Here is a 14173-nt window from a genome sequence, read left to right as displayed (position 1 = left end):
ATATTTTGCCCTGTGTAAACTACCTGCTCATAGTAAATAGATGAGGCCAACACCAACACGAGTAAATGCTGAAAATTCTCAAAAGCTCAAGAAGAACCAAAACTTCATTTGGAAGAACCAAAACACCACTGCTGCCACTACTACTATTACTTCCGACAGCATTACTGTTCAGAAGTACCAATCAATTACTGTGCAACACAGACCAGTTTTGCACCAGCGCCCCGATTAACAACCAATGTCACTATTGACAACTTAAAAAACAGAAGCCATTACCATTGTAATGGCCTCTACATTCATTATCGACTGTGGCACGGAGGTCTGGAGGGGCACTGGGATGCACAACCATTACCAAAGCAAAATTTACACTCCACTAGAAATACTGGCTATTATCGTTCACTTAGGCCATTGAACAAATAGAATTATGATTAACATTTACAACCTGTGAGCCAATGGCCGAGACTGGCAACCACCGAGGCAGGACACGGAATAGACTGCCTAACAGAGAATGGGGTGCCACTGAAAGCAAAATCAGGTCGGCTTAGCTGCGTGACGTGAATGACACCGATTACACACCGATCCTCTTCCCGTTCTTGCTGCCCTTATCAATGCAGGGGAGGGGGAGGGGGGGTCTGGCCTCCTCAGGCACTGACCTTATCAAGTCAATGAAACCTGGAGCCCCGCTCTCTGTTTAATGGGAAGCTGTGGTGGACCTATCGCCCAAAGGGCCTCGCCTGAGCCACAGCAAGCCAAACAAGAGGCTGAAGTGTCCACTGTTTATTGCTGATCACAGCGTCCATCTGCTGGAGATTAGGGCGTAGGATCGATTCCGCTTCAATCCCCTACCACCACCCCCCCACCACCACCACCAACCCCCGTCACTGTAATCTCAATTTGTGCACATCAAAGAGCACGGATTCCTGTCAGCGACACAGCAGTTTATCGGTTGGCGCGGTTAGAAATGAAATAACCGGGCGCTGGCTGTAGCCGGGCCTGACATTTGAAATCTAAAAATCAATGTTGTGGGCTTGCGGAATAGCCACCCATTCAATGACACTTTGAGGAGAACGGTGTGTGCTCTTATGTCCTGATGTATATTTATGAGCACGGCAGTGAGGGGTGCCAGGCATCCTCCTCAATGAGCCTCAGAGGGGGATTTCATGGGGCTGCTGGTGCAAGGCTACTCCACACCACCACTGCATAAGCAGCTACTCAAAGGGATCAAAGCTCTCTTGCTCTTCTTCTCCCTCTCCCACACACACATATACAGTACACACACACACGCACATGCACACACACACACACGCACACACACACACACACACACACACACACACACACACACACACACACACACACACACACAGTGTCAAGGGGGTTTGGAAAATCAGTTATCATTACTGTTTATTCTGCAAACGGCCTGTGGGCTCTCAGTCAAAAATCAAAACCTTTGGTCCATTTAGCAATTAGCACTGCATAGACGGTGCTTTTAGCATCTCACAACCAAACAAGGAGATGGTGTTAATAGCCCGCCCCCTCCGAAAAAAAGGGCACATAGGGTGCCAAAGTTCATTATTTCAATAGCTCAAATGATGTCACAGTGTGCACAAGTTCAACGTCTCTCTGGACTGACACAAATTTAAACAAGTGATTCTTTTCCATTTACATCATGTTTGCCCAAATAACCTTGAGTCACTCAAAAAAAAACAAGCCCACCACCACTACTACTACTACTACTACTACAAGGCCGGGAGCTGTGAAACAGAAGTGCTGCACAGAAACAATGATCAACTCCGTCCCCAAATCACCCCGGAGACCGCTCTCTCCTCTCCTCACAGCCTGCCGCTGCGGAGTTGATCAGCTACTTGCCCCTAACTGCACAGATGCCCTTCTTGAATGTAAAACACAAAATAGAGCGGATTAGCATATAAACAGCTGGGTGTTGAACTCCCAGCTACACTTCCTGGTGAAGGTGCTCTTCACAGATGGAGGTCAATATCTGGGTTTTAGCCTAAATAAATCTTATTGCTGGAAGTATATAGGGAGAGACTGGGAAAAACCTCTTAAAGGGAAACGCCCATGAGTTTTCCATTGTGCAGCAATGTCTTCCACCTGTTTATGAACAAACAATACCAGCTGATTTTATATAGATCAACTACTCTGGAGGAAAGTAGTCCACAAGCACTTCTGTATATAAGTATAACATCACAGCAATACACTGCCAATACACTACTACTGGTTGTGATAATTGCATAAGTGCATCATAATTGCAATTGCAAATAATTGCTTTTTTTAAATGGCAATTTTTACAGTCTTCCAGATGCTTGAAAACTTGGATTACTATCCATGAGGACTTGCCAAAAAAAGACTCCACAGACTCTCAATCTGACTGTTTCGGTGTATGTGAAGGTTGCATCGTGTAAATCTGAAGAGTCACTGGAGATCCATCTTAATTCTACACACAAGAAGAAATAAATAAATAAATACATTGTTTATCATTAAAATGGGTCAGCATAATGTTTCCCCTGAGACAAACTATGCATAGGAAAGATAAATGACCACTCAGGAGAAGACAGAGCGAAAAAGAGACTGTTAAGTATGACTATCCGCTTCATCATGTTCATTTCAAGTCATCACTTCTGAATCTGATTTCATTAATGTTCATCAACCAATGGCCTATAGACCCGCAACATCTGACCTTTCCTTGATTGGACGCAGCTGAAGCAAGAGGTTGACAGCTGACCTATCAGAGCACACAGTCATCTAATGAGGGTCAGTCTCTTTCGTTTGAAGGTAAAGACGGACGAGGTGGTGAATGCAAAGTGTGAGTGAATGCTGTAAAAATCTCTGTCTCCGTGGTGCACTATCATCTCAGATGTTATTAGCACAAGGCTGTGCCAACATAGCACTTTCAATGCTGCACTTCCATGCAACCAAAATTAAAGGCTCTGACCCCAAATCACCGCTTTTTTTTTAAAAAAAAAAGAAAAACTTGTGGAGATTGATGTGCAGCCAGGAGCTATCTGTTATGTTGTATCGTCAACAACCCTTTTTTTATGAGCCATGATGAAGCTGCCTTCGTTTTAATTGTGTTTGGCCCAGAGCTTGAATATCATTGCATCTCAGTAAAGTTTCACTGTAAGAGCATCTATGGTTTATTCAATGGAAACTTTGCTTACACTGTTAATTAACTGAGACAATAAAACTCATTTTGTACAGTCGGTGTAAATAAATAAAGTAGTAATCTCTTGTCTGGCATTGTCTTCGTGCTGTGCTGCTCCATCTTGGGAGACCAAGTTTGCGGTTATTGTCAAACACAATGGACAAGTGTTTTTTGTCTGTCAACAGCAGAGAGCAGAGAGACCATCAAATTAGGTCAGACGACTCGAGCCGCCCACTTGGCATGCTGGGTAAATACGACCCGGAGCATGATTGACCGTTCACCTGCAAAGGCGGTCCAAGGGCATCAGTGACACCCGAGAGAAATGTGTGAGGCGAGAAGCTTCGGAGGAGAGAAAGACAGCAGAGAGAGAGAGAGAGAGGGAGGCATTACTCCAGCAGGCCGGCGCTCTTGTGTGTCTATCTGTGTGTCACAGGTGACGGCTGTCTTTTGTCTTTCTGCCTCAGAGCTTTGGGATGTCATTTTCAAGCGCTGGAGGGTGGAGACGCGTAGCAGTGCTGAGAATGTAGATCACGTTCAGAACCCACTGCCAGCTCTTCTCGTTGAGTGTGTGAACTGTTGATTTTGGAGGGAGGTATTATCAACATGTTTTCTTGTTCTGTATGTGTGTGTGTGTGTGTGTGTATGTGATTTCTCTACCTGTCCATGGAGAGCTGGGCCACCAGAGAGAGAGAAAGAGTATGAGTGTGTGTGTGTGTGTGTGTGTGTGTGTGTGTGTGTGTGTGTGTGTGTGTGTGTGTGTGTGTGTGTGTGTGTGTGAGTGTGCGTGTGCATGTGAGAGCATGCGTGTGTGTGCGTGTGTGTGTGTGTGTGTGTGTGTGTGTGTGTGTGTGTGTGTGTGTGTGTGTGTGGCGTGCGTGTGTGTGTGCATGCGTGCGTGCGTGTGTGTGTGTGTGTGTGTGTGTGTATGTGTGTGTGTTGTCCCTACCTGTCCATGGAGAGCTGGGCCACCAGTGTGACGTCGGTGTTGTCAGCGCTGGGCTCGTACTCGTAGTGCAGGAAGTAGAGGTGTGTGCGGTGCACGGTGAAACGCTCCCGCCGGAACTCGTAGCACGGGTCATCCTCGTCCAGCTCCGACAGAGTCTTCTGAAGCTGTGGGGTCAGAAACACAAGGTCATGAAATAGTTTAAAGTAACAGTGGCCTTGTAGGGACAGACAAAAACGTTTTCACATTGAAGGTACTGAATAACAATCTTCACAAGCATTCCCTTCTCAATGCCATCTGACACTTGACAGAAGCACCACTGACATGGCTGTATTCTTCCTTCAATGCTACTTTCATTTGTGACTTCATTACTGTAGGTGTTGCATTGGTTTACAGTGTTTCAAATGCACTTCATTGGTGTCTCCAAACATGCACACCTGGTCTGACAATTTACTAAAGGCAATGACTGAAGAACATTCAAGGCAGAATGTGGGATGTAACTTTCTTTCTTCCCATTTACAAACGTTTCTCAGTCTTGAAATAAAAACGAATCAAAATGAGGTCAGATGAAGCTAAATTAAATATCCAATCGATGAATCTGCAATCCACTACTTTGATACTCCCTTTTATACTTTTTGTGAATACATCATAACAAAACTGATAACAAGGACACATCAATCTATGATAGTACAAATCTCACTCCTCATTCGAATACATACATTACATAAAATACCAAACGCTTCGTGGCATAAGGGAAATTCCTTTTTTCTTTTCTGGTGGTGTTCAAAAAACGTTCTGTCGATGTTCTTAATCCTAATGCACCTCACACCACCCCAATTACCACCTCCATGTAGGACAGTGCCAACCCTCTCCTACGCTACAACCACATCACCCAGTGAAGCCACTAATTAACCTATAAGGATGTCTCTCACATATCTATTATATATCATGCTGGGGATTTTAGCATGTGTTGGAGACTGCAGGGAGTAGCAAGGACTTGAAGTACATGCCTTGGAATCATTTCATCCAGTTTGCTGGGGGAGAATAGGGGATGGGGGAGGGGGGGGGGTGATGAGAAGTCTCACCACCCCGCCCAGAGGTGAGGAGAGACATTGTCTGGCTCAGGCCAAACCCTCAGCAACTTCATTAGCCTGATCATTTCATTAATGTGATTTAAATAGCTCCTGCAACTCTGAAGAAATTGACTGAGCAAAGTATTTCCAGAGTTAAGGACACGTTTAATTGATTGGGTGCAGGGAGACAAAAAAAGATGGAGAGAGAGGGAGAGAGAGAGAAGGAGGGAGGGAGGTGGGGGAGGTTTGATGCGAAAGAAAAAAAGAAAAGAAAAGAAAAACTCCTCTTGGAAAATGTCAAAGCAGGAGTAATTTGATTAATTAAGAGTGCTTTAGATGACACACCGTTTATATAGAGGGACTGCAGAAAGACTCCACCCATGTGTAAGAGAATGCTGAGTCATTATGTCATAATTACTCCTCAACTTTGCTCACTTTATTTCTTTTTTCCCCTTTTTTTTTTCTGTAGTCAAGATACTGCCAAACTGCTAGAAGTTTCTTTGTAAGAAGTGGTTGGGCAGAAACTCTCTCCTTGGCTGGGGTTTCTAACCGTAGTCAGTGTTGTATCATTTTTACACTGTGCCAAGAAGCTATTAGTGATATATTTCCCAGGTGCGTTGGGGGACCTCATCCAATCACCAGTGACCGAATGCCATCTTTGTCCCACATCAAATAAAAGCCTTCTGCAGATGTGCCTGTATGCCTAGGCTGCCTCATTAGGAGGACCGCCGGTGGGTGTTGACGCTAACAGTGGTGTGAATTTGTGGGGGAGAAACTTAGTGAGTCTATGTCTAATGTGTATAGATGGACTGTGTATGTGTTTGTGTCTGTAACCACGTGTACTGCATGTAAACTTGATTATGTGCTATGTGTGTGTGTGAGTGTGTTTATGTATGATGTGGTGTGTGTGTGTGTGTGTGTGTATCTTCCAGCACTATCTGACAGGTGGCAGTTGCAGAGCTATGATGCTAATTGCTAATTCGCCTAGCAATGGCACCAGCTCTGTGCCTCTCAGCTTTTCCAGAAGCCACAGCAGCAGACACAGAACCCTCCCAACACAATGAGACGAGCCCACTGCCAGGCAGCTCCCAGCAAAGCAAGCTGTTCTCACAACACAGTCTTTAATGACAACACACTGGATCAGTGGTGGGGTGGTGGAAAAGAAAATATGTGCTCTACTCTTCTAAATTGGATTTTAACTCCGACTTTCGCTGTGTAATTCTGCTGAGCGCAGGAAACTATGCCTGGCGTGAATTGGCAGACGTAGTTGCAGCTCTCTTATTTACATGCATACATTTGGGAACCATCACCCTTCAGTAAGGGTGAAAAAGAGAGAGAGAGAGAGAGAGAGAGAGAGAGAGAGAGAGAGTGAAGGCGAAGAACTGAACTGCCTTAATAATCAAAGCTATTTGCCGGTATAAGAGATGCACCTCCCCACCACTCCCCAATAGCTGGTCGAAATCACCAGCTTCTTTGAAGTGCGTGCATGCCATTCACACGGACTCCTGCGATTGGATTTCACGGAAATACATGCATCCCTGAACAGAACTCTCTGAGCTCCAGTCCACACTCATTCTTTAGATGACTTTGAGAAGTTTCCATGGTTTCCTTTTTTTTTTTTTTTTTTTTTTACTTTTTTTTTCCTGCACTTGTGGTGTCTGCCAGGCAAATATCTCAGGCTTGATCAAGACCACTGAGCAGAACTAGATAACGGTCTATGCGTCAGTCAGAGACAGCAGTTCAATGTCCCGCCCCCGTCCCCAGACCCATTTACTCCTCCAGCCCACACAAAGGAGCTCGGCGAGTCTTTGTCATGCATTATTCCGTGATAAGATACAATGTTTAAATGCCTCAAGCCTCATTCCCCATAAGCATGGGGCGATTATGATCTCCGCTAAATGATACAGAGAACATCAGTTTTTGTTCTCTCTCTATCGCACTCTCGCTCTCTCTCGCTCTGTCTCTCTCTTTAGCACTCTCTCGCTCTCAGTCTCTAGGTCACAGTGATCTTACAGTCACGGATGCTTTTGGCAGAGAAGTTCCTGGTCTGAAGCAAAACATGTTTTATTCATTTTGCTCAGCTGAGAGCACTGTGAAATTGTGTGTATATGAGTAAGTGTGTGGGAATATAAAACTGTGTGTGTGTGTGTGTGTGTGTGTGTGTGTGTGTGTGTGTGTGTCACTACGGTACTGTACAACAGTTTTCAATAGCAATAAACATTCCACACTCTGAGATGAGCTATATTTAATTTCCGGAATTCGCTTACATCTGCGTTGTATCAAATGATCCAGCAGATTATCTAATAGAGTGAACCGCAGTTCATTAGATCAAACAGAGCACCAACGCATCAGAGCACCAACCCAAAGACTACGCCAATACAGTACAGTCATTCTAATTTCATATCAGTGCAGGAGGGACTCTGAGGTTTTTGCAATTCCACCTACGTTCTCGCTGTTGTGGTCGGTCTCGCTGAGTGAGTTATGCTGAGTGTGATGGCAGGGCCCGGTTCTTGAGCTAGAGGGACTCTAGAGAAGGGTTCTGCGGTTCCACCTACGTTCTCGCTGTTGTGGTCGGTCTCGCTGAGTGAGTTATGCTGAGTGTGATGGCAGGGCCCGGTTCTTGAGCTAGAGGGACTCTAGAGGAGGTTCTGCGGTTCCACCTACGTTCTCGCTGTTGTGGTCGGTCTCGCTGGGGCAGCCGAAGAGCTCTCGCCTCAGCAGGTTCCCGTCGTACTCCAGGAACGTCAGGTAGAGGTTCCGGAAGAACTCCACGTGCTTGTTCTTCACACGCATCTTCTTAGGGGAGTTCCAGTGGATCACCTGGAAGTGTTCCAAGAAAACGGAGAGTGTATATAGATAGATAGATAGATAGATAATAAAAGTCCTATTTGAGTTGATGTATAGAGTCGCTCTGGTGGGACTGAGAAAGGCATAAATCAAGAGAGACAGGAAACAGAAGAGTGTTTGAGGAGCAGCAGCATCCAAGCGACAGAGGGAAGGAAGGTGTGTAGGAGAAGAGTCAGGAAGGAGATTTCTTTAGCAGTCTTCATAAGTACACACACACACACACACAGACTTCCAAACCACACACACACATAGATAGATATGCCCACATGCAGATGTATATATATATATATATGCATAAGCATATGCACTCAGATACCTATGGACAGACAAAACATTGCTTCATCACCACCTCTATGTGCTCTCTTGTTCTGACATGCAAACACACATTCTCTCTCTTCTCTCACACACACACACACACACACACACACACACACACACACACACACACACACACACACACACACACACACACACACACCTTTCATTGCTCATATTCTTTCCACACCTTGCACACACTTTCTTTCTCAGTCTTACAATTGCTGTCACATTTACTCTCGGGCAACTTTATTTCACCCCCTTTCTCTTTCAGTTCTCCTTTCTAACACGCACACACACACACACACGCGCACACACACACACACACACACACACACACACACTAACATGCATGAGCACTTCTTTGTCTGCCTTTATTTTCTCTCACCTTGAGGTCTGCCACGTCTTTGTAGCACTTCTCGGAGCGGGTGTGATCCGACAGCTGAACGTTCCAGAAGCAGGGCAGCTGGTGCACCAGGAAGGGGTTCTGTTTGATCACCGCGTTGAAGATGTCCTGCAAGCGCAAGTCGGCCGGAGAGACCGAAAGCGAGAGAGATTGCGCTTTAGTTACATCAGATTTGCACGCTGACCTGCGGGTTTTGAGGTGCTTTCCGGGGCTAGCCAGCATCCACGGTGGAGTGGAGTCCGTCCACTGCCAATGTCAAGAGGAGTCAATCAAACCCAATCCTCCTTTGACAGGATCTCTTTGACTGGAGAGATTTCTTCCCTCTTTTGAACAGAGTCTGAAAGAAACTCCAAAAGTCACTTGCAACATTGCAAGAGTGTGGGAGTCACTGGTTTGGGAGATCTATGTGCCACCTGAACAAAGTGGTGCCCTTATGCAACTGAGTGCCTGATGCACTTTGTGATAAAATAAAAAGGTGGTGGTATGAGTCGATAGCAACGCTAAAATCCCACCTTTTGAGAAGAGTGTGTGTGTGCATGCAGGAGTGCATGCAAGAGAGCAAGAGTGTGTTTGTCTGTGTCTGTCTGTGTGAGTGTGTGTGTGTGTGTGTGTGTGTGTGTGTATGTATGTATGTATGTATGTATGTATGTATGTATGTATGTATGTATGTATGTGTGTGTGTATGTGTGTGTATGTATGTATGTGTGTGTGTGTATGTGTGTGTATATACAGTATGTGTGTGTGTGTGTGTGTGTGTGTGTGTATGTGCGTGTGTGTGTGTATGTATGTATGTATTTTTGTGTTTATGTATGTGTGTATGTGCGTGTGTGTGTGTATGTATGTGAGAGAGAAAGAGGGAGAGAGAGAGAGCGAGCAAAAGTGTATTTGTTGGTCTGTATCTGTCTCTGTTTTTGTGTGAATCGGCATAGTTAAAATATTTAACACTGCAGACGAAAGCACAAAAGGGGAAAAAATGAAAATTAAGATTTTCACAGGCATTAATGATTTGTGTATCATTAGTCAATCAAATGCTAATCTCTCTTAATATCCCACAAAATGGAAGCTAACACATTCAGCCGGGATGCCACTAATTACACGGTCTGCATTGCTAAATTGTTGAAGTATTAAAACATTTGGGGGATCACATGATGGGGTAATCCTCAGTCATGGCAATCACAGAATGTCAATCAGACACAGTCTGAGGATGAATAGACAGAAAAGTTTGTGTCTGTTTGTGGGTGTGTGTGTGTGTGTATGAGGGGACGGGCAAGTCATAGGCAACAGAGCTAAGGTCACATGGTAATCTGATTGATAGTCTGATTCTTAAGTTAACATTGTGTCAATCACTCTGTGGCTAGCAGATCATGTACACGATAACTGACAGAATGCTATAAATCTGTATTAACGTGTGTGTGTGTGTGTGCTTGTGTGTGTATGTTTATGTAAGTGAGAGAGAATGGCAGCTAAGCCGACAGGAGAGAGAGTGCGAGTTTGTTTCTAAGCTCCTTTGTGCTTGTTTGACATTTGGTTTACCAGTGAGGTGAACAGCATTATCCGGATCTCTGGTATAGTGTTAAAGTGTGTATGTCTTACCTGGTCTGCTAGTGAGGTGGACAGCATACTCATTAGTTCTCTCTCTGCGGTCAGCCTCCACATCTGTTCCCATCGGAGTTTCCTCAAACGATCCAGAAGGAGCAGTATCACACCTGGACACACACACACACGCACGCACACACACATACAAAACAAACAAACATACACGTGGATCAGCATTAATATGGAAACGCCGTAGCATAGCACCAATGACCTTTCAGCAATCCAGACCTTGAAAATATCATCAATCAGTCTTAAGACACGGAACGGTAGGCCTACATATCAAACAGATCCACCACACACACACACACACACACACACACAGCATTAATACCAACATCATGTCCGAGCTATTTGCCATTCAGAAAAACATAATGGATTGCTTGTGGAGTGCTCCATGGCAGCCTGTGGATCTCGGTGGGCTGGAAACAACTCTAATGACTCCTATTGAGTGATTTCTACAGCCCTCGCAGTTAATGCTGGCTCAACAGTGACCACAGACTCTCACGGCTAATTGACCTTGGTGATGATTGGTTTCTCGACATCTTTTCAAGGTGGTTGCCATGGCTGCTCGGAGCCTTGGTCGCCGAGGGCTACGCGTGTGGGAGGAACACACGTCTTCGCAATGAGACGTGTGTATGTGTGTGTGTGTGTGTGTTGAGTGAAAACAAACACGTCACAGTTGCACAAAGTCAACTACGGTGAAAAAGTGCAGGTGGCCTTGAAGATAAGCTAGTGTTCGGTAAAGAAAACATCTCTCAACCTTTCCCTCAATAAGACATTGTACACAGACACAGAGGAAGAATAACAAAACCCCAGGCTCCTCCAAACAAAACAAAAACAAAACCAAATCACTCCAGGTTCCCCCTCTTCAGAGAGAAAAAAAGCTAGTGAATTATTTGTTGAAACAAACGAAATTGTCTCACGAGTCCTGCTGTGTGCCATCTGTTGCCGCCACCGGAGCCGATAACATACAAACAGACACACATAGCACACCCCCACACACACAAACAAAACAAACTCCTGTGTGAGTGCAGGTTTGTCTGAACTCTCTGTGAGTGCCCTCCACTAATACATCAGTCCTAAAGGGGTACCCGCTGTGCTCCTAAGGCCTGTGCAAAGAAGCGCTCACACAGACGTGGGGGGTGCTGTCGTCGCGTCCGACTTTAATCAATGGACAGGTTGATCGCTTCACCTCGTAAATGGCCTTGGCAGATTGCTTTCTCTCTTACACCCCAACCACATGGCTCACGTTTCTTTTTGTCACATTGAAGTGTTCTGCTTCATCTGCGACAAAATGGACGGCAGGCAGCACTGAACCAGGGAATGTCTCAGCCAAACAGAGCGACATCAGTTCCTGAGGTAAGCATGCCTTCTATTAAACAGTGTGAATTCTCAGCTTGTTGTGTCTCAGACTGACAGCGGCCTCTGCACTCGTCTCCAGTCAACAAGCTGCAACCTGGTTCACCACCCGAAGGCTAAGAGCTGTTTGTCTGCGGTTACACAGTCAACACCATGATTAGTGTCAATCTCCATGGCATTTCAGGCACGAGCCAAGCCTAATCAGGGGCTTTAAACAATCCCACCAAACCGCCTGCTGCACACACACAACACACACACACTGTGACAAAAACAAAGGCTTGGCTCTTAAGGAAATGTTCTTCAGCACTCGTATCTGTCTACTTTTATTGAATCCACAGTATTTTGAAGTGTGCAGTGGAGCAAGATGAAACAAATAAACACACACACACACACATTCTTCACAGTAGTGTTGCAAGGTGTATCGATACTAAAAAGGTATCGCGATGCCTTCACGCAAAAAACTATACGATTTCAGACGTTTTTAGAATCGATACTTTATTAAAATAATTACGTTCTGTGTCTGTGTGAACTGCTGCTCTCACTGCTCCTGGCAGGCATCTAGGCAAGTGGGCGTGTCAAGCAGGCAGCTCTGAGTGAGTGAGTGCGCAGCCAACGTCAACATAGTTCTTTGCCGACAGTTGTTCTAGGCCTTGTGGATAAAACAACTATTTCGGATACATTGCGAATTAAGGCAAGTCATCAGGTACACAAAGTCATTTAAAAGCAGTAGGCTACGCATGGAACTTGGCTAAACACCTCGCAGAATATCCCAACATTTTTAAAGAGTTCAAAGAACGACAGGTTCTTTGAATGAATATGCTATAGAAAACACGACTACATGGTTAGTGTCAAGTTCTTCTCTTATGTTTTAGTCTAGCCTAAGTGAAACGAGTATGGTTCGCTGGGATAAAGCGAACCTTCCTTCATCAATGAATTTTGACGATACATAACGAGCTGTAATCATTTTGACGAGACATAACGAGCTGTAATCATAGGGTGCTAACGTGATGAAAGCGCAATGTTCACGCCAGAATAACATTACCATAACTTGTAAACGATCTATTTCATGTTCGGTCAGTAGCCTACTACTGGTAATATTTGTCATGGCATGTAGACTGCAATTTGTTCAATAATTATTGCCCAGATGTAGGATAGGCTACCCGAAATGCGCTAATTAAAGCCCACAGCATAATACCACCAAAGCGTGTTAAGTCCTAATAATAATAGCGGCGTATTGTTACAGTACGTGCTAGCAAATCATGTTATCAAAGAAATAGACGTAATGTAGGAATGCACACAGATATATTGCAACAGATAATGGTGTAGGCCTATCTGACGAAGACCTGAGTGGTTGGAACGTCGCAAAGGAAACTATCCTCACATTTTCCCCTTTGCAACTGTCAAAGAAATCCCATGAACACGGGAAGGCCTAGGGTAGCCTATACTGTACATCAGATGGCCTAAAGATTAGGCCCCTCTGCATAGCATTCAGTAATTCGCATGCAGTAATTTTAACACTGACCTTGATCTAGCCTAGTTTGGCTATTTAAAGCTACTTTATTGCCAAAACACAACACAATGTAAATTAACTATAACAAACAATAAAGGACTTAATCACAGAAAGTAGGCCTACTATTTTACTGACTATAAAAAATAATAATTATGTAGGAAGTTTAGAAGTTTAGAACCCAGAATTTACCTACACACTACAAAAGTGCACCAAATTCAACACAAATGAAGGAGGTATGAGTCCTTTCTTCTCCAGATATCTTAGGATTTCGCCGTAGTATCGTTTTAGTATCGAGCATCGTGATATTTATGGCAGGTATCGTATCGAAGTCATAATTTTGGTATCGTGACAACACTACTTCACAGTGCATAATTGTTTCATGCTGCGAACCAAAATATATGCATTTCCTGCACTCCATGATCAAGTTGGTGATGACCGCTGCAGACTGACCTGTGTTGAAGCCTCTGCCCAGTGCCAGCCATGGCCGATGGTTCTTCCACAGGTTCCCCAGGTACCAGTCACTCTGGTTCTCCACCAGACCCAGAACCTGTTGCCCTGCAGGGGACAGGGGACACACACACACACACACACACACACACACACACACACACACACACACACACACACAAGTTAAGGTACACTGACAGAGACAAACAACAGTGGCGTATAAGATACATTTAAAACCAGAGAGGGTGATGAAACAAATCACATTAGAAGGAAAAAGGAAAGAAACCTTCAGACTAAAACAGAGCCTGTCTGATGTAAGCAGGGGACAATATAGATGGAACATTTCACATGTGTGCATGTGTGTGTGTGTTTGTGTGTGTGTGTGTGTGTGTGTGTGTGTGTGTGCTAGATCCAGCTGATAAACCACAAGCAGAAAAGACCAAATCTAGTTCACTTCATAAAGTCAACCTCCTCTCCACGAGGTCTTAAATGACTGAATTATTGCCTTTCGTATCAC

At 44.7% G+C, this 14173-nt stretch overlaps 1 protein-coding gene across 2 annotated transcripts in view; it reads right to left on the bottom strand.

The window, feature by feature from the left end:
• Positions 1-14173, bottom strand: part of large1 (LARGE xylosyl- and glucuronyltransferase 1) — a 65451-nt gene that overhangs the window by 3323 nt on the left and 47955 nt on the right. For both annotated transcript variants that reach the window (XM_048268574.1, XM_048268575.1), the window contains 5 exons: positions 13660-13764; positions 10338-10450; positions 8727-8852; positions 7841-7996; positions 4107-4270 (listed from right to left, as the gene is read on the bottom strand). In XM_048268574.1, coding sequence (XP_048124531.1) covers positions 4107-4270; positions 7841-7996; positions 8727-8852; positions 10338-10450; positions 13660-13764 — 664 coding nt within the window. The remainder of the gene's footprint in view (positions 1-4106; positions 4271-7840; positions 7997-8726; positions 8853-10337; positions 10451-13659; positions 13765-14173) is intronic.

This window comes from Alosa alosa, chromosome 17, assembly GCF_017589495.1.
Source record: "Alosa alosa isolate M-15738 ecotype Scorff River chromosome 17, AALO_Geno_1.1, whole genome shotgun sequence".
Lineage (NCBI taxonomy): Eukaryota > Metazoa > Chordata > Actinopteri > Clupeiformes > Clupeidae > Alosa > Alosa alosa.
The sequence above is the reverse complement of the archived record's forward strand: the minus strand, read 5'-3'. Positions and strand labels throughout refer to the sequence as shown.